The sequence below is a fragment of the Ischnura elegans genome, chromosome 10 (genome assembly GCF_921293095.1).
Source record: "Ischnura elegans chromosome 10, ioIscEleg1.1, whole genome shotgun sequence".
Taxonomy (NCBI): Eukaryota; Metazoa; Arthropoda; class Insecta; order Odonata; family Coenagrionidae; genus Ischnura; species Ischnura elegans.
Genome location: NC_060255.1, coordinates 46836506 through 46863743, shown reverse-complemented (window position 1 = coordinate 46863743; position 27238 = coordinate 46836506). Strand labels below are relative to the sequence as shown.

The 27238-nt window shown below is 37.0% G+C and overlaps 2 protein-coding genes across 2 annotated transcripts; one reads left to right on the top strand and one right to left on the bottom strand.

The window, feature by feature from the left end:
* Nucleotides 1–595: 595 nt before the first annotated feature.
* Nucleotides 596–27191, bottom strand: LOC124166787 (augmin complex subunit dgt6). Its single transcript, XM_046544466.1, has 10 exons — nt 26926–27191; nt 18152–18322; nt 17777–17918; nt 15436–15595; nt 10551–10693; nt 9282–9487; nt 5928–6162; nt 1826–1966; nt 1670–1729; nt 596–1063 (listed from the first exon to the last, which is right to left on the bottom strand). Exons 1-10 carry the CDS (start codon nt 27031–27033, stop codon nt 927–929), a joined length of 1503 nt encoding a protein of 500 aa, XP_046400422.1. The 5' UTR covers nt 27034–27191; the 3' UTR covers nt 596–926.
* Nucleotides 22959–26259, top strand: LOC124166788. Its single transcript, XM_046544467.1, has 5 exons — nt 22959–23334; nt 23885–23967; nt 24057–24134; nt 24334–24571; nt 24662–26259. Exons 1-5 carry the CDS (start codon nt 22959–22961, stop codon nt 24793–24795), a joined length of 909 nt encoding a protein of 302 aa, XP_046400423.1. The 3' UTR covers nt 24796–26259.
* Nucleotides 27192–27238: the final 47 nt, after the last annotated feature.

Sequence of the window (27238 nt, the reverse complement as noted above, 5' to 3'; positions counted from 1 at the left end):
TTTGCTAAACAATTTTGTGTTGTCCATATTAATTAATTTGGGAAGGAGATTTGGGGTAATCCGGAAATTAACCTCACTTCAATAAATTACATGGAAGCAAATTCGACCACGTTTATTACAATGGTCAGCAATACAGATGCTCTATGTTTTTCACGCATGGCAGTCCTTCATTGCCTTTTTGTCACCGTCTCCCTTGCGGTGCCTTCCTGGCACTAGGTTATGCGTACCCTGGTGGCAGCAGCAGGGACCTCAGGGTCCCAGGGCAACAACCTCAGCCAGGTGGCTGGCCTTTGTGACGCTAAGCTTGAAGCTTGGGGCTCTGCCACAACTTATATTCCACAATTTTTTGCTTTCTTCTCAGTGGAATCAATTTTGCAGGTGAATATAAAATGAATGCACTCTCAAAAACGTGATAAGGCCTGAGACATACTTTTTTCATTGCATGGCATATCAGGAAAGAGGTGCCATGTAAGGTCAACAAATTAATGCTTTAAACTATATTTTGTCCTTTGTACTTATTCATGTTTCCATCCATTTATCCATTCAGCCATGTGGCACATGCTAGAGCCGCTTCTGATCCCAACCCAAATTAGCCCTTCTTCCAATATCTTCTGTACACTTTTAATAATTTTTTCATCCATGCTATGAATCACCCCATGCAAATGTCATCAATAGTGCATGCTTAAACATAAAAAAAGAAGTACAAGAGAAGAACTATCAGGAGAATCTTTAATGAAACAGGGTCAAGAAGACTATACACCCGAGGATGAGATAGTTAATGAAACTTATGTATTTCTCAATACATAGTTCCATTTATTGGTCTTAACCGGCTAATTATGTACATATAATCCCTTTTGTGTTGTTTTTGCATAAAAAATCTTTATTATTTACACAATATATACAAACAACTTATAAAAATAAAAAATTCATTCCAAAACTCTATCCAAAGATCGCTGTTCTCTGATTTCCACTATTTTTCTGAATCGCTCCAAAATATCGTCAATAGATGTATCATTTGATTTTGAGTTCACAGGTGGTGGTTGAAATTTTTTCTCCTCATCATCTAAAAGAATAATGAAATTTATAATTTTAAGTTTAAGTCAATCAAAAAATAATACTAAATATATAGGTATTAGGAATTTGACCATGAAACTAGGAATTTTATGACTAGGTAACATAAACAAAGGTAGTAATAATGAAATTAATACAGAAATAACAGATAAAAAGGGTGAAATATAGAGGAGATGTAAATAAGGAAATCGGAGCAGGTTTTTAAAGCTTTTGAAAGTTAAAAATTCATTGAGAACTTTTAGCCAAGAAAATTAAATAGGAAGGAACGTAAGAGGTGATGCAGCAATTTGAAAGGGTCTGAGGCCTAACTCTAGAAAACTTTAAGTCCACATGAGATTCACGAAGGGTAATATTTCAGCTACTAATTTTCCCATGGCTAACCATGCCACTCTCTTTGAGAAAAATTAGGTATCGGATCATCGATGCCATGAAGACAGCCATTAAAATAGTGATGCTGGAATATTCAACCCAGTGATCGACAAGAAGAGTGTAATTGCATTACGTAAGAAAAGTAATAAAATCATATCTTGACTAATATTTATTTTTTCCCTGTTTGCACTATAATACCAAATATGTTTTTCCAAGAGATTACACATACCTGTTATAACTTTTTGTGCTTCTTCAAGCTTCACAGAAAAAAAATTTTGGCTTGTAGCGGCTATAAAATAAATGACCAAATATTAGGATCTTGATAAATATGTATATAGATCTTGTATAATTGGGATCAAACAATCAGGCTCTAAAAAATACTTACGCTGATAAGGAGTAATGTTTGTAGAAGAAAGCCACTCAGTTTTGGAAGCATTGGAAGCAGTGTTTTTTATTGGAGTGGAGGTGCTTGCAGCAGTACTCATAATTATACTTGATGAAACATGTGATATATTTTCAATCTCACCTAAATCACAAGAGATCAATTAGCATCAATTTATAAAATAATAATTATAAAAATTGCAATAAAAGCAACTCTTATTCCATACTCATTACATATACCTTCATTACATATTCATTCATTCATTATGTGTTATCACTCATGCCAATTAGCATCTCAACTTAATTATTCCTACAGGTCAATTCAAAGGCGGACTCTAGCCCTATCAATGAATTACTTCATTGAGCAGCCTAAGACCAATTAGAAGAGCTGGTTCATGAGTCTCTTCAGTTGAGGCAGAGTGGAATGGATAGCTTCTAAGATATTTTCACATAATATAATCTATTGAATTGAATTCATTTCTGTATTGAATTGAAAACAAATGATGAGCAATTTATGTTTATGGACATGGTTAATGGGGATTTTTATGCTCAGAAACTAGTGAAGAAAGCTTGGAAGTTTGCTATCTCATCCCTAATCTGAATCCAGCATTACTAATATATTCTCAGCGAAATGCTGCACACCTAGCAACAAATTTCTCAAATTCAGTTTTAATGTTGTTCACTGTCATTATCACTCAGATTGAAAAACTGAAATTTTCGTAATTTCATTTCAGAAGAATAAAGGCTTCACCGAGGTATTATTATCCTTTTCAAATATCTTTGCCACTGGCCCAGCCATGCAAGCTCAGCATGTACGAGGGTGGTCTGAAAAGTTTTCAACCTAACGAAAATACAAAATATTTTTTCTGAAATTTTATTTTTTATTTTTCAACATAGTCTCCTTTTAATTCTATACACTTCTCCCAGCAATTCTCCCATCTCTGCAACCCGTCCAAATAGTACTCGGCGCTTTTCTGTGCAAAATAATTATCTACGAAGGTGATTGCCTCTTCATTGGATGAAAATCTCTGTCCTCCGAGAGCAATTTTTAGATTGGGGAACAGAAAGAAGTCACTTGGGGCTAGATCTGGTGAGTAAGGTGGATGGTCAAGCAGTTCAAACCGTAATTTGTGGATTTTAGCAATTGCAATCGCTGAGGTGTGAGACGGTGCGTTGTCTTGCTGAAACAGGATTTTCTTTTTCTGCAAATGTGGCCGATTTTCCGCAAGTTCTGCCTTCAGCTTGTCAAGTAATGATGCGTAGTATTTTCCAGAAAAAAAAAAAAAAAAAAAAAAACCGTTTTAGCTTTTAGTATGCGTAGCAAAAACAGTTTTAGCTTTTTTTGGAGCCGGTTCCCCCTGTGCAGTCCACTGTTTGGACTGTATTTTCGCTTCGGGCGTATGGTGGTGTATCCAAGTTTCATCAACAGTAATTAGTCGGCGCCAAAACTCGGATTTATTGCGTTTAAACTTCGCCAATAGAGCGTTGGAAATGTTCATTCGAACAAGTTTTTGCTCTAACGTGAGCAAACGCGGCACCCAACGTGCGGACAGCTTTCTCATTCCTAAATGTTGATGTAAGATGTTACAAACACATTCTTTTGATATGTTCATGACCTCTGCTATCTCTCTCACTTTAATTCGGCGGTCTTCTAGCACTATTTGGTGAACTTTGGCGATATTTTCGTCTGTAGTTGCAGTTTTTGGACATCCCGAACGTTCATCGTCTCCCAAGCTCTTACGGCCACGTTTCAATTCAGCTGCCCAAAACTTCACTGTTGTAAATGATGGTGAAGAGTCTCCATACACAGAATCCAACTCATCCTTGATTTGCGTAGGCGTTTTGCCTTTCAGAAACAAATATTTAATGACAGCTCGATACTCGAGTTTGTCCATTATCACAAAATCACTCACATCAACTAACTAAAATGACTGTTACATAAAAACTGCGCGTCCAAAATGGCTGAAACTTTGGTTAGTAACAGTAAACAAATATACAATTAAATTTCATAGCTTTTATTTACTAGTGCTGCCATCTTCACGTTGAGGTCAGAAACTTTTCAGACCACCCTCGTATTGAGCGGAGTCGCAGCAGGAGGTGGGATGGAGAGAGAGAGAGGCGTGCATTCCTTTTCTATTCGTGCCCTTCGAATCCATATCGGAGGGCACATGACTTTGTGAAAAACAAGCAAAATGCAATAGGCATAAAAAAGGCTAGTATTACAGAAGACGTTAATCAGAATGTGAAATACGGAATCTGTCATGCTAAGGTAACAGAAGTATGTTGACTTCCTCAGCAATTCCATGAAATTATCACCCAAATAAATACCAAATTTTAACACATTTTCAATAAATAAATGAAAACTTATCGATGCTGACCCAGTCAACTCACGTACACTAAAGGCACCACACTTGTTTCATAGGGGGTCCCTCCTAGTACCTCACCCAATTTATCCAACCTGAATTTAAGGTCTATACTGATTAGTTGTTTTTTTAACAGCCACATGATTTAATTACCTGGCAGCACTATAGTCTTGACAATGATGAAAAAAGACTCAAGGGGATGATACTACGCATGCATGAATGATATGATAATATGCAAATATGACATTGATGCAAAAGAAGCCCATTTGTTAGCAATGACATGATATTCATACATTGCATAAGAGCTTTAGCATATAACACAATAAAAGCTTAGATTTTCATTAATTTTGGTACATATGAGGGTAATACCAAAAGTAAGGTTCCCAATGTGCTACAATGTTGAGCGAAGGTGATAGGATAAATCCCACAACATTGCTGTGCACAGTGGTTCCCCTACTCTCGAGTCCGCCAGTCCGCGATTCACTTTGTTGCTCATTATTGGCTTAGCAACCGTAAACAATGAAAATGATGATCCCCGTTCCCGCCAAGTGTGAGGATCGAGCAGTAATCCGATTTTTCCTTGCAAGGAAGTTACCGCCATTGGAGATTCATCCGCAACTGACTGAACTTTATGGTGAAGAGTGCATGTCCATTCAGCACATCTGCAAATGTTGCAGGGCTTTTGCTGAGGGTCGCAAAGAAGTTCACGATGAAGAACGGAGTGGAAGACCGCCGGTTTTGGATTGTCCAGAAGATCAACAGTGAGCTGCTCAAAGATCGGAGGGTCATTGTCCGTGAACTTGTTGAACTCATTCCTGAAGCTTCCCACGGCACAATTGAAAGAACTTTAACAGAACGTTATGTTATTGCAAGATGTGTGCTTGCTGGGTCCCCCGTATGCTGACTGACGGACACATGCAGCAACACCTTGACTGTGCTCGCAAAATTCTTCAACAATTTTGGGGGGGGAGAGGAGTTGTTGGTCTCTATCGTTATCGGAGATGAAGGGTTGGTATTTCATTATATCCCCGAAACAAAACTCTTGGGTGGCAAACGCTTCAAGAGCGACGATGAAGTCCGAGCAGAGGTCGCACACTTCCTCAACGGGTTGGCGGGAGACTTCTTCAACTTAGGGATAGAAAAGCTGGACCACTGTCATTAAAAGTGCGTCGAAAAAATTGGAGACTACGTTGAAAAATAATCAAAAGTGTAAGCTTTTCAACGATGTGAAAATCAATATAAATAAACAAAGTTTTGTATTTGTAAAAAATATGAGAACCTTACTTTTGGTACAACCCTCGTATGTAACACATACAATGTTCAGAGAGTACATGTAAAAATTGATGTTGTTTCATTGCTCATTTATTATTTTGTTTTATTTTGCATGCTTTGAGGAGTGATGTTCCAGTAAAACCTTCCTTACTTTTATTAGCTAAGTGAAACATTGAAATATTTCCATTGAATTTATTAGATCACCACGTGTTTTGTTGTTACACAATATTCTTCAGTAACAATGAAATCTGCTGAGCTAAAATAAAGGAAATATTGCTATGTTTCGTTTGACTAATGTTAATAACTGCCACCATATCATAGCACATATCATACAAGATAATTTTAAATTTAAATTCCTGACTTTTTCCCATTTTTTCCAATTGAATAGAGTTCCCAGTAAGCAGACATTTTGTACAAGTAAGCATACACATACACGCAAGTAGACATAAATGTGTATTTTAATAAACATACCTTCAACTGAATCACTCTTGTCTTGAGAAGAAAGGCCCACTAACTGATTTTCTAACCTTGATTCCAACTGTTTTAATGCTATTTCCACGGTTCCTTTTTCCTCATAGATTGATTCCCATGTACTTAAGCACTCACTTAAATGGGTATCTTCTTCAACTGATTTCAATGCTTTAAACCTATCATATAGGTTAATGATGAACTCTAAGAAGGAGACACCAAATCCCCTTGATTTCACCTGAAAGTAAATACATTAAGATGAAAATAAGGAGGATTAAGCGACTCAATTCACGTGAAGACCTCAACTTATCTGAATAGCCTTGAAAATCCAAAGCTTTTATGCATTGAGTTTAACAATTTGCTCTTTGTACAACTGAAGAATAACCTTTGTACAAGTTTGAGATGAAGAATTACCTATTCCAATACCATCTCTCAAGTCTTAACTCTCACTCAACAATTTTTCAAGGCCTTTTATGGATTTTTACCACATCCTGTCAATTATAGTCTAATTGTTTGGATCTAATGCACACAGCACCAGCACACTGAAAAACTTTGAGTTACTTTTCATAAGTGCAGATTTATTTTCATGGCTGATTGTAGAGTAAGTTTGACACAAATTTCATATCTGGTTAGTACCTACTTAATAGCGGACCACCACACAAATAATAGCTGTTTTTATCCAAGATGTATGAGTAGAGGTCCGTGAAAGTGGTTTTATTTTTTGCTAAAATTCGTTTTAAAAGCATATGATTTCGGTTTTATAGTAAATCTTGGTGGTGTTATTATAATGCTACAATTTTTCCACGTTTATAGGCATTTTATTATTTTATGGTACACGTTTCATAAATACTTATACTTTTACTAAGTATTTTACATAACATTTAACACAATTTCGATTGTACAAAATTTATGATAAAACTAAATGAAGGAAATGGTTCAAGTTATATTGGTTCAAGGTAACTGAAAGGTTCAAGCATGTAGTCTTGGCGAATACGATCGGCAAAGGGCACATCCCTACTACCTTATATGTGTACACTACCAGAGACATTCCAGAATTTTTGGATTATCAAGTTTCTCTACACTAAATAGAGCCTTTAAAAATGCTTCAGTAGTAGTAACAACAAGCTCCTACTTCGCTTCCTTTGACTGAGTGACTGTGTGTTCAAAATGATACCTGTCGTTTTGCAGTTCCCCTTTCTTTCGCACGTTTGTGTGTATCGCTACTGATGTGCTATGACAACATGTCACATCTTTCAAATTCAAATCTTTTATCACAAGCTTTGCACATTAATGCTCTGTATTTCACATAAAATCCTTCTGAGCTAAATTCCCTTGCCCTGGTATGAGTGGTATCACTACCTTTTGGCATTTTAAAATTCCTTTCCTTCATTCGATATTTAAAGCTGGAACCACGATAAAAAAAGTCCCACACAACAGTCCAACCGCATAGCACAACCACTCACGATGGTGCTTTCAAACTGAGTGCTGGGTAGCTACGGTATAGCCATAGTACTGTATAACTTACAAATTGGCTGAAATATTTCATGTCGTGGGTTCTCTTTCAATAGCCCTCACCCAGGTGTTTAGGGAAGGTAGGACAGCAGCTAGATACAACAAAATCGCTTAGTTTTGATTACAGCTGTTGCCAATCAGTCAGCAAAAGCAGTGAAAGAAGCACGCATAACTAAAAATAATCGGATTCAAAGAAACATGAAAAATTATTTCCCATTTACCAATTCTGAAACACCTAAAATGAGATGCTTTCTTACCTAAGGAATTAGATATTACATTTGGCCAATGTCGAAATGATTTTTTTATCATTGAAGCTCAGTGAAGAGCCGAATATCTGATGATTTGTCTGCTATTAAGGAGAACCCCCTCTCCTACTATCCTTTCTGTTCCTTCCTTTCCTTCCCCCAACTGCTAATGCTTCTTACTTTCAAATAACCATAGGGGTCTATGGATGTCTTTAAACGAATCATATTGCACAGTTGACGGCACGGCACTGTTGATGGCCACTCACGACACCGTGAAATTCAGGCCGCTTTCAGAGGAGACGACTCTCTGCCATGCTGCGGACCGTGCCGTGAACGGCGGCCCGTTCCCAGCCAGCGTCCGTGTTTAAGTCAACAGAATTGTAACATTAGACCCACACTCAAGGTTTTCCTGCAATAAGTTATCCAATAACACTGTCTAATGCATCGCGGTGAGTCACCGGAATTACTGCTCGGCATTGACACATGCCGGGTGCGTGAGCTTGTAATTCTGCTCTTCCGCGGCCGTGTTAAATTTCTTTCAGCACTTTTTTAATTCATTATATCTAATTCTTCAGGTTAGAAAGCGCCTCATTCTAAATATTTCAGGATTGATACATGGGAATCAAAGAGAGAGGCTGTGATAAATTTAAGGGCAAATTCTGGCAGAGAAATCACTACAGTGCACGAAAATGTAATAATAGCAGGGGTGGATTGAGTTTGGCATAGAGTCGAAAGACAAAGACATGAAGTATGAAGTACATATGAATACTGATACCTGGATGTAGAAGATCACCTCTTCTGAACATTGAAAAATTATCTCATCCTCAAATATAATCCCCAAGTATAATCTACCCACACTCCACACAAGTAAAGACAAAGTGATTTTGGCAGGGGAAAAATTTAGAGAGGCAGGAAAATATCATAAGTCTTAAGTGACATCATCAATTGTTTGCAGTTCAGACAAAAAAACACCATTGCATTTAAGGATGCTGGAAACAATGGAGATGTAGCTCACTACATGAATTACGAATGAAGATTGATTTTTTATTTTATTGCCACCAATGAAGACTAGTGACCCATGCCATATCAGACATACAGTGTATGCTAAAATAATGGCATCATTCACCCAAAATTTAATACATTAATTGCCAGGATATACTCTCAATATTAATCCCCCAATTGTACTGTTTGAAGTTCAACTATCAGTCAGCGCTAAATAATTTATGCCACAGAGACCGATGACATGTGCCCAACAGAACACAGCAGAAAATAGACATACCCTGATGCCTTTACCACCTAATTTTCCAGTCGGTGCATATGTTCAGTTCCATTCTTCAGAAATTGAAGATTTTTTTGTCCTCAACCACCCTCAAATGAATAATATCTCCAGTTCATTGATGAAGGAATACCAAACAAGCAGGGCAGTTAGAAGCTTGGACTGAGAGATAGGTAATATCCTTAATATACTCACCAAATTCTTCAGCTTCATTTGGGAATGAGAAATAACAGCATAATTTGCAAGTGGTGGTGGCAAGGAGGGCGGATAATTATTACAAACATAATTATAAAAAAGGAAAAAGTAAGGAATAAAGTTGCTTACTATTCCATCATCGTCCATGGCACCTGATGGTGAGTCTGGCTCTGCAATATTTGATATATCTAAAATTAGTTTGTGAGAGTCGTTTTCGTGCTTGATTGCTGCTTCTAAAACTTCCTTAGTGTCTTTTGAAAGGGAATAAATATCATTCCAGAGACGCCACGTTTCCATCACAGACTGATTCTTTTGATTTACACTCTCTTCCAGACCTGATAAAAAATGATGAGGTATTAAAAATTTGTACACTTCCATTAATGAGTTAAACTTAGAGACAAAATTGATGCACAACAGACAACTGCCAAGACTCATCTCGCGAACCAACCAAAATAATCCAATCACTAAATACAGCAACACCATAAATACAAAATTATGCTAAGGTAGAACTAATAGCCAAATCAGCAAACTCTCTCGTTAACCTACGTTCAGGTAAAGCTGGAATACCCACACAATGAGACCAGGCTAATTGTCCTTAGCACCAATAGCTATAGGGGTTTCCCTTCTTGGATAAGAAATGCTAATGCATGAAACGAATGTTGATGGCCAGAGGTGAATTAGGCAGTACTTTCCTGGATGAATAGTCTTTACAGAGGAACTCAGTAATAAGGTAAGCAATTCCATGTTTGGATGATAATTATTTGAAAATGAGCTCTATTCCCCATGGACTGCATGATTTTATCAAGATGGATGCAAATAAACTTGCTACTACTGATAAAATGTTATCTGAATCACTAATGTCCTTTTTAATACAAAAGCAATTTATTTATAGATGTATTCCCATACCACCGAATGCAACACATTTTACATTCCGGTGACCAACAAATTTAACAATTAAACATGCATGAACAACCATACCCTGTATAGAGGCAACCTACCCAGGTGGGACTCAAACCTGTGACCTCTTGTTTGGTGTTTAAGGACTCTACCCCACCGACATTGTGGCCGGCAGATGGACGTGTTTTGGCCTGCAATACATGTACGCCACTTCTATGGGCATGAGAGTTTTTTCCTACTCACAATTATAAACCCTAACAATGTTATGGTTAAAATTCTAAATAAGCAAGCATGGATCACCAAAAATTTTAGCATTTCATGAGCTCCTTCATTTTTTGACTAGTGATAATTATGTGCAATTAAGCAGGAAAGAGGGTGTTAGATCTACCTATGTGCCCTTAGGCATTATTCCTATGTATGTACATATGAAAATGAACATTTCAATACCAAGATAAATACATGTACCAAAGTATCAAAGATAAACATTGTTCTTTAGCTTACCTTGCATGCCTTCATCATTTGTTAAATTTAAAAGCTTCAATATTATAGGATCTCCAAGGTTAGACTCCTTACACATTTTCACAACATTTGCTTCAATCTCCCTCATCCTCTTGTCTCTTGCCAACATTCTGTCGCAGGCCTGCCTGTATTAGAAAAGAAAGCAACTATCATGCAATAACCTATTTTTCCCCATCCAACATATTTTATTTGTATCCCTCCAACAAATTTTAGCACAAAATACTTGTAAATGAGTTCCTTAGAGAACAGCATTCTATGAAAATAACTTGATGAATAAAAAGTTCATCTACATCTACATACTATCCCACAAGCCGCCTAAAAGGTGTGTGGCAGGGGGTGTTAGGACACCAGCCAACTACATATAAAAAGCAAATGCTAAAACAAGATTAAAGCTAGCAATTATTAAAGTCCTTTATAGTTTGGGGGAAAAACAAATTCCCATATCTATTCGTTTGGCAAAATATCTCTCTTAATTTCTCACTTTTATCGGACCTGGAAATATAGTGGGGCTCTAAGAAGATCTTCTTCGTGTCCCTCCTAAATATATTAATTCTCCATTATTCAAGCAATCTAAGCCTTGCGTGCAACCTCCAAGTCTCTCACAGCTCCCAGCCTAATTCATTCAACATCTGGGTAACACTGACTGTACGCCCGTAGCAATTTTTGACAAATCATGCATCTTTCCTTAGTATATTATATTCAGTTCACAGACTTAAGTCTTTCTACACTGGATCCCATATGCTATATATCCTATATGCATATCCATAGTTACGTACAGAATTATAGCACTTTAAATAAGTGTGCGGGTGCTTGAGATCTCTCCAGCACTTTGTTCTTCATGGAAAACCTACACGCAGTGAATGACTGTGTGATTTTAATTTGTAATTTTAACTAGGCCTGACTAATATTGAAAATTCATTAATGGATTATGATGATTTTTGAAAATCAATAATTGTCGAGAACTTGGGGCACCAAATTTTTTGCTAACAGTGATAATATGACAACGACATGAAATTTACTTGGTTTAATGAATATGTGTGTTTTGGTGCTGTAAACTTTTTGTGCTTCGTATGAAATTTTACCATACACTGAGAAAAACCGTGTGAACTTGAGTTTCTTCAGGTTGGGTTTATACGACATACAATCATCTCAATCATCAACAGTTAAGGCAAAAAGTGATTGCCCCATTAAATGATTTTTCTAATTTGAGTGATGAGTACAATACTATCAACGTGAAACCTTCGCTAACATATAACAGTCATTGCATTTTTTCTGTCTAGCTTATCTAAATAAAGATAAATTGGAAACTGTAAGTTTTACATGTCGTAATCATTTGAATATATTATTTTTGGAAAAAAAACAGTCACAACAAAAGAATTCTAGCCAAGTTACTAGTCTAATGCGTCTTTTAAAACCAAGAAATATGCATGTGTGAAGTAATAAATTAAATAATAATAATGACAAAAACATGACCCATCCGAGGGCATTGCTGGAGGCGAGTTGGGGGAACTAGAACGACTCATCCGCTCAGCGAGAGGAGAGGAAGGGGTGGGGGCTACGAAAGCATGGGAGGGTAGGGATGGAGGGCAGGGGTGGGGATGGAGAGTGTTCTCTGGGTGTTTGGGAACTCTGCCTTCTTAGCACCAAGGCACTGGAGTGAATACAGATGTGCGCAAGGGAGGAGCGTGTAAGATCATGAAATGTCGTGAAATCTTTTTTTCTGGACAGGAACGTGCAAGCTAAGTGATTTGTGAAGTTAAAAGTTTCCAGTCTCGTCTTGTTTGGGTTTAATACTAATAACACAAGCCTGCATTTTTACGGTTCTACTGTGTTTTTCAAGTTCTGTTGAAGGAGTACCATATATTTTTGTGCGCTGAATCCGAAAAATATCTCATTTTTACTAGATTGAGTCAGAACTTTTTTTAAATGCCATCTGTTAATTTCTAAACTGTTATATTTGGAAGAAAATCAAAAATATAAGACGCACAATGATATATGTATTAACATGTAAAATACAACGTAATGTGCACATACCTACTTTTTCTAATTATTGCTTGTAATCCTTATCACTTACATCATAGGACATATCAGTGGAAATTATATTGATACTTTTATGGTAGCTCAAGCAAAATTATGCTCTTGTAGTGAAAACTTCTCATTGCTTTTTGGGTGCGGTCTAACAGAGGAACTCGTGATTCGTTGGTAAATCGATAGATCACACGCCTTTTAGGCGGCTTGCGGGGTATTATATAGATGTAGATCAAAGTGATGGAACCATGATTAACAAAGTCAAATTATGTCGGAAATGCATCATATTTGGATTGATTCCATTTTATACTTGGTGCACATTCCTATTCCTGAAATCGTATGGAGGTAAAACACTAATTGCGGAAAGTTATTGGTTGTCACCGAAAAACACGTTATATATGACTCATTCTATCAGGGTATTTCAAAAATTGTGGATGAGGAACGCAGGTCGCATGAAAAGATGGGAGCTGGCAAGAAGGAGAGGGGGGAAAGCTATTCAAAAGAAACAACTTCCCATTGTTCTCAGGTATCTTGAAACTTATCATCTTATAACTGGACATAAGTGAAATTTTCTCTGGCTATTCTGGGCTCTATCAATTCCTACTCCCCATTCCACTTCCATTTTTAATTTTTCACGGGAAAATACGTCCATGCTTAAAAAATGCAAAAATACACCATGTTTAGTGTCATTTCCTTTTGAATTTTGTGCATTATATGAATATTTCAATCCAATCAAGATACCTCATCATTTTCCAATACATAGTCATGATTTGACACTTTTGGGCCCAATAGGTGTATCAGTTTTTTGGCCTTGAGTAACTGGGAGCTTTGAAAAAGATTGGCTGAAATAGGTCAGCTGGCAAGAAAGGAGGCGGGGTGAAACACGTTTCTACTGTTCGCAAGTAACTTGATACATATTTTATTTCAAACGATTCATGGTCTTTGTAACATGAAACTTGAGCGAGCAATGATCTAGGGTGCCAGAGGCTTGTTGGGGGGCTACAGAGGGGAGGGTAACATTAGAGGGGTGGACTGAGGACTGATGGGTGGGGGATATTGGATTTTGGGAAACGTGGGACGTAGTTACAATTCTACGGTGCTGAGGTTCTCCTGATGGTAGTTCTATCTCTTGGCAAAGATCCACACAATGTGCCTGTCGTATTTAGCCTTAAACATTGTAGAACATCATTTTTAATTAACTTCTAACCCCCCATTTCAAAAATCCTGGCCACTCATCTTTCAAATTTGTATTGGCTCACCATTTATTACTGTCCCTGGCAAAGTATTGATGATGTTATTTCTTTAAACTGTGAAAAAAATACTCTTCTGATGGGGCCTCCAACTCAGTACAAGTGCATTGTCTACTATGGTAATTAATGCTTTAATTCAAGCAAAAGCCTAATCTAATCGCACAAGTCACTTCAAGATCTCGCATTAGTTCAACAAGCACAAAAACAAGTTCCATAAGTTTAGTAAAACAAGTTCCTGAGAGGAAAAAGTAAGCAGCATGTGTGTTAAATGAATTATTGATAACATTCTTGTTTTGATAGCACATAGGTAAGCTAATAATTCCACCTTGTGTGCACTGAGTTGTAAAACTTCTAACAGTGATATTTGATTTCTCACTTCCTATCATAAGGTGCCCCACCATCAACAGATGCAAGGGCCTGTACAAGGGTGCAGGTCCTGCCAGGCCCTTAAATGCTTGTACTAGAACAGTCATGATATCCTTATTTGGGGAAAAGTGAACTGCACTGATTATGGCCGCAAATGGCAGGTCGAGAAACTGGGTTCCCACTCTGACGTGCAGTTCATCAGAAATCCTTTTTGCCGATCAGAGGCAAAATTATTTGCTCCTTTTTCTTGACCTCACTTATTTCATGATGAATAATGTCTTGGAGTATAGGTCTATAATCAAAGAAAAACTTTATTTAAAAGATTTTATCCAACCGAAACTTAACTCAGTCACTGGATCACAAGATCAATTTAGAGGAAATTTCCAACACATGCAGTATTAGAAATGCTTTTTTATTTTCAGTTAAGAATGATTCTTTGTCTTTCATTTCCTACCAATTACTTTACTTCGCTAATGATGGCTATGCAGAGCCTGATGTCCGCTCACCTGGTCCTTATAATTCCTTCACGAGAACCTTCCATGACAATATGATCCGAGGCAAGGGTGAAACATGATAAATCTGTCTGCCCATAGTTTCTGGTCTATAGAATATGTTACGTAGCAAATACTCATAGTTTTTACCATCAACCTTGCTAAATTGGAATTACTTGTTTTTTGATCAGTGTTTTATGATTAAATTTAGCTGTTCATCAGTTTTTAGTGGAATTTTTATGTTTTCTTTCCCAAAATATTGACATGGTGAACAATATTTACTTTGAATTTGCATGCATGAAGCACTCAGATGAAACTACTTCCTATGAATAATTGATAATACACATTTTATTGAATAATCTAACCACCCTCAGTGATTTTTGATATAATCTGAAAGATTTTCAAATTCAATTTCATAAGGTTCAAATTAATTATATGAATGTATGATCCTCAATAAATTTCCTTCCTCCCTCAATAACTGGTAGTTTTCTGTCTTTTAGAGGAATGTTTAGTTCTTGAAAGTGATAATACAGTCACTTTGAACATATGTCCCTGATTCCCCAACTTTATTACTGGGCCTGATGAAAATAAGAGGACAGATAAAAATATAATTGATGATGAACTCTTGAATAGGGAGTCCACAGACTGCATTCATCTTCTCTGAAAAACTTTCAAGATAGCAACATGACTTAGAACTGAATAAATCAAAAATAGAAAAATCAGTAAACTCACCTTTTGTATTCCTTATAATATGTGAATATCTCTTGAAGTTCGGTTATCTTCGCAACAGATTTATTCATACAATCACGAGTACTGGCATGAGAAATCAATACTGCCTGACGTCGTAATTTCAAAGGTACTGTTGCAGGAGGTACTTGGAAGAAGAAGCATTCTGCAAATCCAAATAAAATGCATTTATCATTAGTTTTCATTAAGAAGTACCAAAAATATAAATGACACAGAGGAATCATAATCTTTTAAAGATCCCTATCCTTATGAGTGAAGAAAGTGTTACCAATTTCAGCCAAAGCAATTTTTTAAATTTGGCTTCCTAAAGGAAAAATGTGTAGTGCTGCCTCACACAGCCATAAATTTTAGGTTTTCTTGGGTTTGCCTGAGCTTGAAATTTCATGATAATTCCCTTGCTTTGCAAAACCATAAATTCTTTAGATAAACACTAAACTACATCAGGGTGTCCAGCCAATCAAAGCAGAAAAATTCATGCATAATTACCGGTATTTCAGGGAAATTTGTACAAAATTTCAGGTTACTCATGTGTGATTACTGCGATTCATAGGAATTTTAAAACACCCAAGATTACTTCAATACTTTTAAATGATATTATACTAATGTATTTACAAGTACAAGGAAAAGGTTAGTTAGCAAACAGCATTTAAAATTTAAATTTATTCAATGCAAGCCAAGACACAGCTTAGGCCTCATAAATAGATGTTGACATCACCTGGCATTCAATTCTTCGCTTTTTGGATTTTTCTTGAGTCAGGAGTGTTAGAAATTTTGCTCTGGTTTTCTTGTCTGACATTCTATGTTTCGATACGGCAGCAAAAATTCTAACAAACTACTGAACTTAAAAGTACGAAAAGCACATTTTAAGCAAAAAAATGGGCGTTGAACTGGCAAAATTTTGTGTGAAATGAATATGAAAAAAAGGTTTTGAAATTCCCAGTTACAGCAAAATTTCATGAACGATTCATGCATAATTCCAGGAACTAAAAATTCATGCACAATTCCTCATTTTCCCAGTTGCTGGACACCCTGTACATGTATGCACATTATAGTGAAAGATATGATCATCATCAGTTATTGCTGAAATGTGCTCAGTTGGATCCCTTCTCCATGGGCATTAATTGTCTGCACTTTCAGCCTTAATTTCTATTAAAACTTTAGGGCTTGGGTGGCAGTGACTAATAATGTATTAATTTTCAATAAATTTCAGGTTTGGGACCCTGATATAAGTAGACAACTTTACTGCAAATCTGATCCCTAAAGAAGTCATCTCCAGCCCTCCCTACTGCAAACACTGGTGCAAAATTTACTCTTGATTAAATGCTGTACTCAAAACAGGTTGAGCCAGCATAGTCTCAGTAATACGGATGTGCGAGTAGTACTTTTTGATCTTGAGTCGAGTATCAAGTCGAGTTGAAAACTACTCGACTTGATACTTGACTGCAAAAACCTAAAAGTTGCATTTTTTTCTATAGAAATCCTAGCAAATTTTACATAAATTCTCAGAGTTTGAGTAAAAAAGTATGGTAGGGTGTAACAGTTTCGCATAAGAAAGTATGAGCGATGCTGGGGTCCACTCCGATTATGCCGTCAGGTTGGAAGATGGTTGGCTGCGGCGGCTGAAAAAAGGTATTCGGTGACTACATTGATTAATATACATAATGGCTGATTGACATGACATACAAAAGCTGAAACCCCTAGGTTAAGGCATTAAAATGACTTATTGACTTTAGAGATGATATTTTTACATGAGCTTCATGATAGCACCTCCTGTCGGCAGGTTTCTGGACTGGCATCGACAGCTCTGTAACCGAAACTACTCGACTCGACATTCGTAATGCTACTCCAAGTACTCGAGTACCAACTACTAGACTCGAATTTTCGAGTACTCTCACATCCCTACTCAGTAACTGTGGACTGTGGTGTGTGATTACTGACTGTGGAGAGCTCAAGGAAAGGAGGTGTACAAGCAAAAGTGTTGCATGAGCTATTCAATGAAGATGCCAATTCATTTAAAAACTTTCTGCTGATTGGTTCTGAGGACTATCTATTTTTTCATGGAAAGGGTTACAACTATGATAAGAAGGCAAGAAAATCATCTGAGGAGGGTGATAGCACCAAAAAATCTCCTTCAAGTACATATCTATTTTTTTGTACCCATACATAATTATACACCAGCATACCTCAGAGACGAATTACATTACGAAACTGGGGTCGTGCCCTTATTAAGATAATAGTCGACCTTACAAAGTTTTGTTTCTTTATTTCCAACAATATTTCAATATCTAACAAACTATATGCTATAGTAACTCCTCAAACAACTCACCCTTGCTTCCACATTCTCTTTTAGCTTGCACTCCCAATGCCAGGAGACTAATCTCCCAAATAATTTTCATGAATCTGTCTCCACCCGGAGACATTAATCTTGCAGGAACAACATATGAAATTGGGTATATATCACCAAATTCCTGTAAAAGAAATGGAAAAAAATCATTTAACATTTTATTGGTTGTTTTTAACAAATATGTGATTTCTCAGTTCCTACTTTTCACTACCATGTCGACTATTTAGTAACATGGAATTGAGAGAAAAAATGGATTAGGTATACATCTCATTCAATCAGTTAAATACCCAAACTTTTTTACATTAATTCCAATACCTTTGCTTCACAAGACTGAACAAAAGTTTTATCGATATTTACCTGATTCAATCCACGAATAAGCTCAACAAGAGCAGCCCGGAAAGCCCTTTCCTGGGATTTGTCTAAAATCGGCCAACAGCTTTTGAATGCCTTTGTTCCAGGATAAATTATGCTCATCAGGTAGTGTGACACTTGCACAAAACCCTCCTGGTTCGGGGTTGCAAACATACCCTAAAAAGGAATACACTTTGAATAATAAGAGTAGGAATGTTTTATAAATCTAAGTTGATCTTGGATTATAACAGCTTCAGCAAAATGAAGACACAAAATAAAACACACATAATAATTGACATGCATATAGATGGAATCCCATGGGTAAAAGTCCACTTCAAATTTTAGTGGATATCCACTAAATATTGTGGATATCCACTACTATTTGAGGATATCCACATGGCTTATAGTGCATGTCCACAATACAAATGTGGATCCACTTGAAGTGAATGTGGATGTCTGCTATACATTTGTGGATCCACTTGAAGTGAATGTGGATGTCCACCATACATTTGTGGATCCACTTACACAGAATGTGGATGTTGACCTTTGTAAGTGGATGATTAGACACATCCTCTAACTCAAGCAGTAGATATTAACATTTTTAGTGGATGATTGGCTTATGAACCAGCGAAAAACAATGGATAACCACATTTTAGTGATTATCCACAACAAGATTGTGGATATCCACATTTTTTTGTTGGAGGTCCACTACCAAGAGAGGAATGTGGAGATCTACTATCAAAAATGCAGATATCTGCATTGAATAATTATTAACTTTAAGGAAAACAGCATTTTAAATTCAATAAAAAGGCAACAGAAGTAAGAGGAAAAATTGGTCAATAAGAGATTTAATGGTCTAAATGGAATGTTCTATGTTGTGTGAATGGCACAATCAGTTAGTATCAAACACTAATCATTCTCATAAACGTTAGGAACATCACACACATAGGTGCCTTTTTCCAAATTTATAATAACACATTTTTTACAAATAGAATCAAAAGGCAATACAATCAGTGGGTCATACATGTTTGCAGCGCAAGTTTTTATATGGGGAGCCAAATGTCCACTTAGAGAAATTCTTAAAGGTCGCACAAGAGCACAAAGAGTATCTGCTCCATGTATTACTAATTTCTCAATTAATCCATAGCCATTATTTCTCAACGAAACACATGTGTCATTGAATTTCTTTGGCTTTTTATATGCTTTGCTGTAATAAACAACATTTTTATGTACAACTCGATTAAAATAAGTTATTTTGCCATTGTTTAGAGGCATCAGAGCATTTATGAAAGCCTTCTCTTCCTCAGTTGTAGCATTTCCAATAACCTCATTACCAAGAGCTGTAATATCACCGAACTTCTTGCTCATTTTCAGAGGAGCAAATTCAAAGGTATCATTGCAGAACTTGAGGATTCTCTCACTCACTGAGTGCTGGGTAATTAAAGTGGATGCAAATTTAAAGGTAGCGTATTTTTGACATATCTGTGTGGTAACACCCCTGGTTCCCTTCACAAGTTTCAGAAGATGGCCATTAGAAGATTCGAAAGGAAATGCTGAATACACCCAAAGCGGTCCCCACTGGGACACCATATGCGTTAGATGAGAGCATAAATGAATGTTGTATGTCATGTTTTCATCCCCATATAGTTTATTGAATCCCAGAATGAAGGCACTAAGCAAAGATTCAGCATTGGAAAGCTCTTCCTGTGAAATAGTATCTTTGAGAAGAATGTGAATGCCAGCAACAAGCAACTTAAGATTATTAAAATATTTTTGGGCCAGAAGACCATCCAAACAGGGCAAGCAGTAATAAAGAAGGAAACTCCTCCACTCTTTGCATTTCCAGTGAGTCCGCTGCTCCACTGACTGTGGTCGTCTCGAAATACACCGAGGAGGAGTAATTGCCATGAGGCGAGAGTCAAACGATGAACTATCCTTAATGTAATATTCTTTACCATGCGAAGAAGAATTGAAAAATATATCTGTGATCTTGGATATAACTCCTGCCAATATAGCGTGCATATAATCAATTACAAACCCATCCACTATTTGAAATGCTGGAACACTGAGTAGAGGACTTATGCCTTTCAAACCATGAGTTAAATCAAATGATTTATTTGGACCCACATTAGATGTCTTTTCCTGCATTTCATGGGCTTTCAACATATCCTCCAACATACTCTCATGGGTGCGGTAGGGATAGGTTTTAAATGCTGTGTACCTCCCTTTGCCGGCAGAGTCTTTGGTTGGATTATTAGGATGTAGACAGTACCCACAACCAAAACGTCCGTTAAACTGCTTGATGGATTGCAGCTTAGGTTTGGCTACAGAGTCAACTGAGCAATTTATAGCAAATATTGGACATTCTACAATATTCCCATTGGGGTTCTTTCGTCTTATGCCTCTCACTGCCAGATCCTGCAGTTCCTTTATGAAAGGACTCAAAAAAAGTGACATTGGAGGAGCTGATTTACCAAACCAGAGACCGGCTAGCAAAATATTTTTAAGCTTAAACCTTTCATCCGGAACAATTTCATTAACATAATACTGAAGGGGCCAAATAGCACCTCTACCAGAATTCCACATCGGGGCACCATCAACATTGAATGTTATAGATAAACTGTTCTCATCCTCCATAGGATTTCCTTTTCGGCATAGCCACTGATACAAATTGCCATCAGCGATATCCATAATTTTATCAGAAACCTTATTCTTTCTAGGCACTAAATTAATGTCATCAGTGCCAAAAAGTTCCTCAAGTTGTTGCCTAATAGGAATGGTAACAAAAAAATTCCCTAGTTCTAAATTAATATCATAAACTTTTTCACATTCGTCACACTTCACTTGCTCACCAACACACATACTTCTTTCACCTAAGTACTCATTACATAACGGACAATAAAAATGAAATACCAAATGAGCACGAGGAGAAAACAACTTGTTGAAGTAGTATTTGGATGTTGGTATGACATTCTCCCCAAGGAGAGTGTTTATAAACTTGAGTAAGTCCTCAACTAAAGGGCCTGTCATACCATGACGCATAACAATGTGTAACACCATTAAAAAAGCCTCAAATTTAGTCGTTTTCAAAGATGGTAGCAAAGGTTCATCCCAGATATCAAAACCTGTTTCTTTTATATTGCCAGATAACCTGTCAGCTGGCACAGATTTATCTTGCGGGAGACATGTGCCAGCATTTGGTGATGCATTTTCATTCAAACTACATTTAGAGCAAATGCATAGTCCAAAGCATGACGAATCATTGTCATTCATGGAGGAGCACTGCTCATTATTTTCTAATGATGCTATTGGTGGAACTTCTTCAACAGCATTTATGCTCCCTTCAACTCTCCGATTTTGACATGGACCTGGAGGTAAACCACAGTAATCAATGAACATACGTATATTTTTTACACCAAAGCTAATAGTGTGGCAGCTACTCAATCTCAATTTTTCTTTCACTTAAATGAAAATGCAAGAGATAACTTGGTCACCTATTTAGACCTCTGTTAAACATTTAAATTCCTCCTCAGGTCCTCTTTATTTCCCTACCCTCAGTTCACTCCCGCCTCCCATGATGAAGTGAGTAAGTGGCCATATTATTTGCTTTGATAAAATAACAGAAATATATGTTCCAACCTAAAGATTTTACTTCTACAAATGATAACATTAAAAAGAAATTTATTTACGCTTACTCACTTATTTGAACAGTAGAGCTACAATTCTGCTGTAGTTGTGACTGCTTCGTCTGCCGCGGAATTTTATATGGTTGACTTGGCTCTAAATAAGCCCCATATCGACCCCTTTTCTTTCCTTTCTTCTTCGGGAGCAATTGATACTCGTCCTCCATCACTAATGCTACAGTGATCGGCGGCGATTATTTTTCGACGACGACGACGAATCTCGATGGATATTTTTCCAATAATTGGAGTTTGGTAATTATTCACCAAGTTTTAATCGTATTGTATTGTATCCAACTATCAAATTCGCGATGGCGCGCGTAAATGTGTATATCACGTGACGTACGACTGCAACGGCCGCCTGGATGCAAAGGTAACCAATGAACTATAAGCCTCGGCACAAAGACCAATCACATTTAACAGAATTCTGGCGGTACAAATAAAACGTTGATCCAGTGGTCATGACAACGGGTAGCATCGAGTACTTGTTTGTGAACGTTTAATCTAGTGCAATGGCGTCCTTCGCTTATATTACCTTTCGCAAAGATAACAAGAAATCCATAGTGCCTATTTCTTTCATTAAAGATTTCGACCTTGGAAAATGGAGTACCAAAACAATGTATAGAGTTTTTCGAAGCAACATCGAAGAAGATACCCCAGAGAGAATGCTGGAACGAGAATCGAAAATTCCGGAGTACGACAACGATTGCGCCTTGCAATGCGCGAGTGCTCCAGGTTATTTCTACGCGACTGTTGCCGTCGTTGAAGGTAAATTTTCTATTTGCTAGCTCTTTACCTATCATGTAATTTAAATTGATTAAATGCCGAGTTCTGCTTGTAACGTTTATACGGAAAGTAAGATAAAAACGAGTTTTTTTCTGAGTCTTCATGCTATGCGTATTTATTGCGACAGACTCTATTTCGGCTGTGAAGAAGTCCGTGGAGGAAAAAAGAATCAAGAAACCGACAGTTAAGGTAATTGAAGTAGCCTCAGACAAGAAAAAAAATAAGGTTCGTATGCCATCGGCTCATATTAAAATAATGTCAGCATTGACACAGCTCTATTCATACTACAATAATATTGAATTTAATTATTCCATATTAAATTTGTGTCTAACTTTCGTTAATAACTTATGTATATGGAACAACAGCAGGCACCTATAGTGGAACCAAAAGGAAACTCTGGTCCAACAAAAAAAGGTTTCAGCAGAAAATTAAAAGATGAGACCATAAGAGACTTAAAAAAAAACATATTTAATAAAGGTGCCAAAAGGGCCCTACCATCCAGCTCAGAAACGGATGCATGCTCGGATGATGAGGACGGCTATGTCTGTATACTAAAATACAGAATTCTTCAGCGGAAGTTGAGAGAGAGGGAGAGAGAGTTGGAGCAGTGCAGAAGGCTCAATTTCCATCTCCAAGAGAAATTAATTGAAGCTGAAAGTCGTAAGCAGAACCAAGCATATGAGATACCAACAACTTCGTCCATGAAAATCTCCACTACAAGCAGTGAGTGATATCCATGGAATGGATAGATTTCATAAGCTCTTGAAAAATACTTTATCAATTCTGAAAACTAGGTATATTATTTATTTTTGCACTGAATACCCACCATTGATAGAAATAAAGATGATCATGCCTCATGATTGATCACTAAAGTTTCAGTTAATTTCCCAATTCTTTATAGGGAAATGAGATTTAAATCTGCATTATTTTGATGTAGATGACCAAAGTCTTACCTTGAAATTAGATGGGGAGGTTGTATGGGGGGTCTACGTTTTCCTTTAATATTCACGAGTTCCTAACCACAAAAGAGATCTGCCTCTTGGGGTACGCCCTTGGGATTGGGCAATGTTTACTGAGAAAGAGTTTGAACAACGTGCAATGTTTGTGAAGTTCAATTAGCATTCTACACAATGCTGTTGTATTAGTTGTTCAATGGTGAAACTGTGATCACCACCAAACAACCAATGCAAAGGTACCCCATAACATTCTCACTGAGCTCAAAGATCATTTGCTCAAATCCGATGGTAGCAATAAATATTTGCTATGATTTCAGATTCTGCCACCACACCTAAAAAAATAGAGCCGGTGCCGAGTACAAGCAATAGCCCTCCATTATCCCATGTAATGGAAGTTGAGGTAACATGCCCATTTTTTTCATAATATGTGTAGAAGTATTTACGACATTGCATCATAATGTACTGAGGCCTAAATTTGTTCCATTGTAGGAAGAGCTCGAAAACATGCCTCCTAAAGAAAATTCACAAGAAATGCAACCATCCATGAATACAGATAACAATAATGAGGTGAGTTACAATTTCCATTTTCTGAAATTACTAGACATATGAATCTATAATGCAACAATGTTTATTGCAAAAATAGTTGGGGAAAACTAAAAGTGCATAGTGTCATGCATTTAGGTTTTCCTCAAAACTTACCAATCGAGCCCTTTGACTCAAAGAGATGAAACATCTTTCTAAAAACAAGCCATTTCCATTTATTTAGGGCTACTGTTTCTATGAAGGCAGAATACTATCTGCAGATGTTATGAGAGACTTGCAGGAAATGAGGAAGGGCCCACAAGGGGACTCCTTGTTTGTCAAAAAAGTTGCAGTTCTAGCCTGGGGGTCTGAGTATCTAATGAGACACTCAGTAAGTGGAAGGGCAGACCCTAAAAGAGGAAATAAGGCAATGTCGGAAAAGAGACCTAGCCTAGATAAATCCAGGTTGGAGGCAGTTAGAAGTGAGTACCTCCTTCCATTTACATCGTTATTGCTCAAACATTTTAGTCGTGTAGGCAAACATTCTCACTAAATTGTTTCTCCCCTTTCAGATATTTTCATAGAAAGACTTAGGAAAGAGGGAATAACATCGCCAGAGGAGAATGAAAGGGCAAGATATTCCAAAATAAATCGTTACATCGGGGAAAAAATTAAAACATTGAGAGTGAATACTAATGGCAAATAAAGTTAAGCAATGGATATTTTAAATCTTTAATTCGACTACTTCCTTTTAAGAAAGTATCTGTCTTACCCTTTATATGGCTACGTTCGTTGGAATGCGGATGAACAATTTAGTTTACAATAATGAAATCACGATGCACAGACGACGAATTGACTTAAATGTCTCTATGGCAAGGTAAGTACTGAAATTAACAACAAATACCTATTACCTACGCAATTACTGCATGCGAAAAAATTATCCGCACATTTGTTATTTCGTAGTCACGTAAAAAGTGCCTACAAAATGGCAGTTATAAAGATAAAGCATTATTGCAGTCTATTTACCGCTGAATTTGGCACTTAAGCGATTACTTTCACTTTTACCAAATACCTGTTAGAATGGCCAGAGCTATTGGGCAAAAGAAAAACAAACCGAAAAAGGTCTTCAATTGCAACGAATCAACTTAGGCTAATTAGGATATAGCCATATAGCGATCTAAACAGCCATTTCACAAGCAACGCATATGGAATGAGTGTAGGTTGTTCGAGAAACAAGTTCTCAAGTAATCCAGTACAATTTCCGACGACAAAACACACAGAGGTCGTATCTTTTTCAAGAAGCTATTGATATTATTCACTAAGGTTATTGTGAAGATTGAGAACGTAGTCCGTAGCCGAATGCGCAACTGTGAGGCCTGTATTCACGGCTGTGGTGGGTCTGTCGCTTTGAGCTACTGTTACCAACTCCACCAATTTGTTACCCGTCGCAGAATTTTATTTATGACGAGGATTTTAATTATTCAATGTTTTTCCTGTACAGATCTGCGAATCAGCGACGGAATATTCACGCAAATGAAAAGATATTTTTTTAACCTGACTAATATTGGCCGTACTAATAGTAGTTCTAGCAATGCTAGATCATGCTAGATGATTACCAGACAATTGGCCATTGTGAAAAAACTGAGATCTGCATTGTGCATAATTGAACGCATCAGCAACCTTATTGAAAACATCGGAGAATTACCATTACCCGTTGGTTATAATAGTCTCCGTTTTGCTCCGAATCGCCCAATATTAGAGCAAGTACGGCGCATCCATATTATTATTGAAAGTTTCTCTCAAATTAATATTACTAGCATGCTCATTAGGCACGTCTTGGTGTTTCCTGTTGCATACGCATCAACAGGTGGTTCCGCGCCATCCACAATAATTTCATTGATTCCCTAAAAATACATGGATCCACAAGTATTTTAGTGGATCCACTAAAAAAAGATCTAGAAGCGAATATATATGTGGATCCACATATTTTAGTGGATCCACTAAAATATGTGGATCTAGAAGCGACAATGTGGATCCACAAAATTATTAGTGGATGCCGAAATCGCCACTATTTGTGGATCCACTAATTGCGGATCCACATAATTCAAGTGGATCCACTAAACTTTAAGTGGATGCCGAAATCGCCACTATTTGTGGATCCACTTATTGTGGATATTTACACATGGGATAGGAAAGCTGAACTCACAAAATTACAAGCACTTAGTTAATATTTAAAGCCATAGTCATGAAAGAAAATTCAAACGAATTAAAATGCATGGACAAAAATTTTCAAAGTATATATCTCTGACTACATCGCTGCTAGAAAACGAGGTGAAGAGGGCGAAAATCTGTTGAATACTGCTTGGACATAACGGCAAACAAAACAAAGACCAGAGTAATGAAGAAATAAAAGCTGGCACAGGGTATATGTAATGCATAAAGAGTATTTCTGCAGCGAGAAAACCATCTGTGAAGATACATTCGAGGATGGGCCAAGGCAAACGTAAAATAAAACGAACAATAACTCCCCTGACGACACTGTCAGAAGGTTTAATGGTTTATGACTTGTTTAAATGAACTTACTAAACGTAAACACTGACTTATTACAGTTCTCTTCGAGCGTTTACATGGAGAAATGGATGAATGCGAAAAACTCTACTTCCTTGATGAGTATATGGACCGATGTTTAGCCTTCGACGAAAATGTAAACAAACTTATGAGATGGAATGACACCGAGCCATTTTCTCAAATTTATGTAATATCCATTTAGCGAGAATGGGTGAAGAAAGAAACACGAGTCTCATCAAAACATTAGCTAGCATACATTTTTACATACCTCTTTAAAGCAAGCCTTAAACGCTTTCGTGGGGACATTAAATGCTGTCAACGCCAGCATATTCCTATGGAACATTTTATGATAATTAATTGCGCTAGACTTCGGCATGATTTTGTTGTTAAAGGAGGTAACCTAAGGAAAAACTAATATAACTGATACCGCATTAATATCTCCAAAAGGGAAATCGGTACAGCTTATGCACAAACAACAACAACCTTATTTACAACGCAAACCTATCAAGACCCTTCCCTAACTTCCCTCCTAAATTCAAGTCGATACCTCCTCGATACTATGGTTTCGATCTCTTTGATAG

Excerpts from the sequence above, each read along its gene's own strand:
- LOC124166788 (XM_046544467.1), top strand. The coding sequence starts at position 22,959 with ATGTATATGGAACAACAGCAGGCACCTATAGTGGAACCAAAAGGAAAC. Across the intron at positions 23,335-23,884 it reads GAAAATCTCCACTACAAGCA|ATTCTGCCACCACACCTAAA; the intron begins GTGAGTGATATC and ends CTATGATTTCAG. Across the intron at positions 23,968-24,056 it reads CCCATGTAATGGAAGTTGAG|GAAGAGCTCGAAAACATGCC; the intron begins GTAACATGCCCA and ends GTTCCATTGTAG.
- LOC124166787 (XM_046544466.1), bottom strand. The coding sequence starts at position 27,033 with ATGCCGAAGTCTAGCGCAATTAATTATCATAAAATGTTCCATAGGAAT. Across the intron at positions 6,163-9,281 it reads CCATGGACGATGATGGAATA|GTGAAATCAAGGGGATTTGG; the intron begins GTAAGCAACTTT and ends ATTTACTTTCAG. Across the intron at positions 1,730-1,825 it reads AAACATTACTCCTTATCAGC|CCGCTACAAGCCAAAATTTT; the intron begins GTAAGTATTTTT and ends TTTATTTTATAG.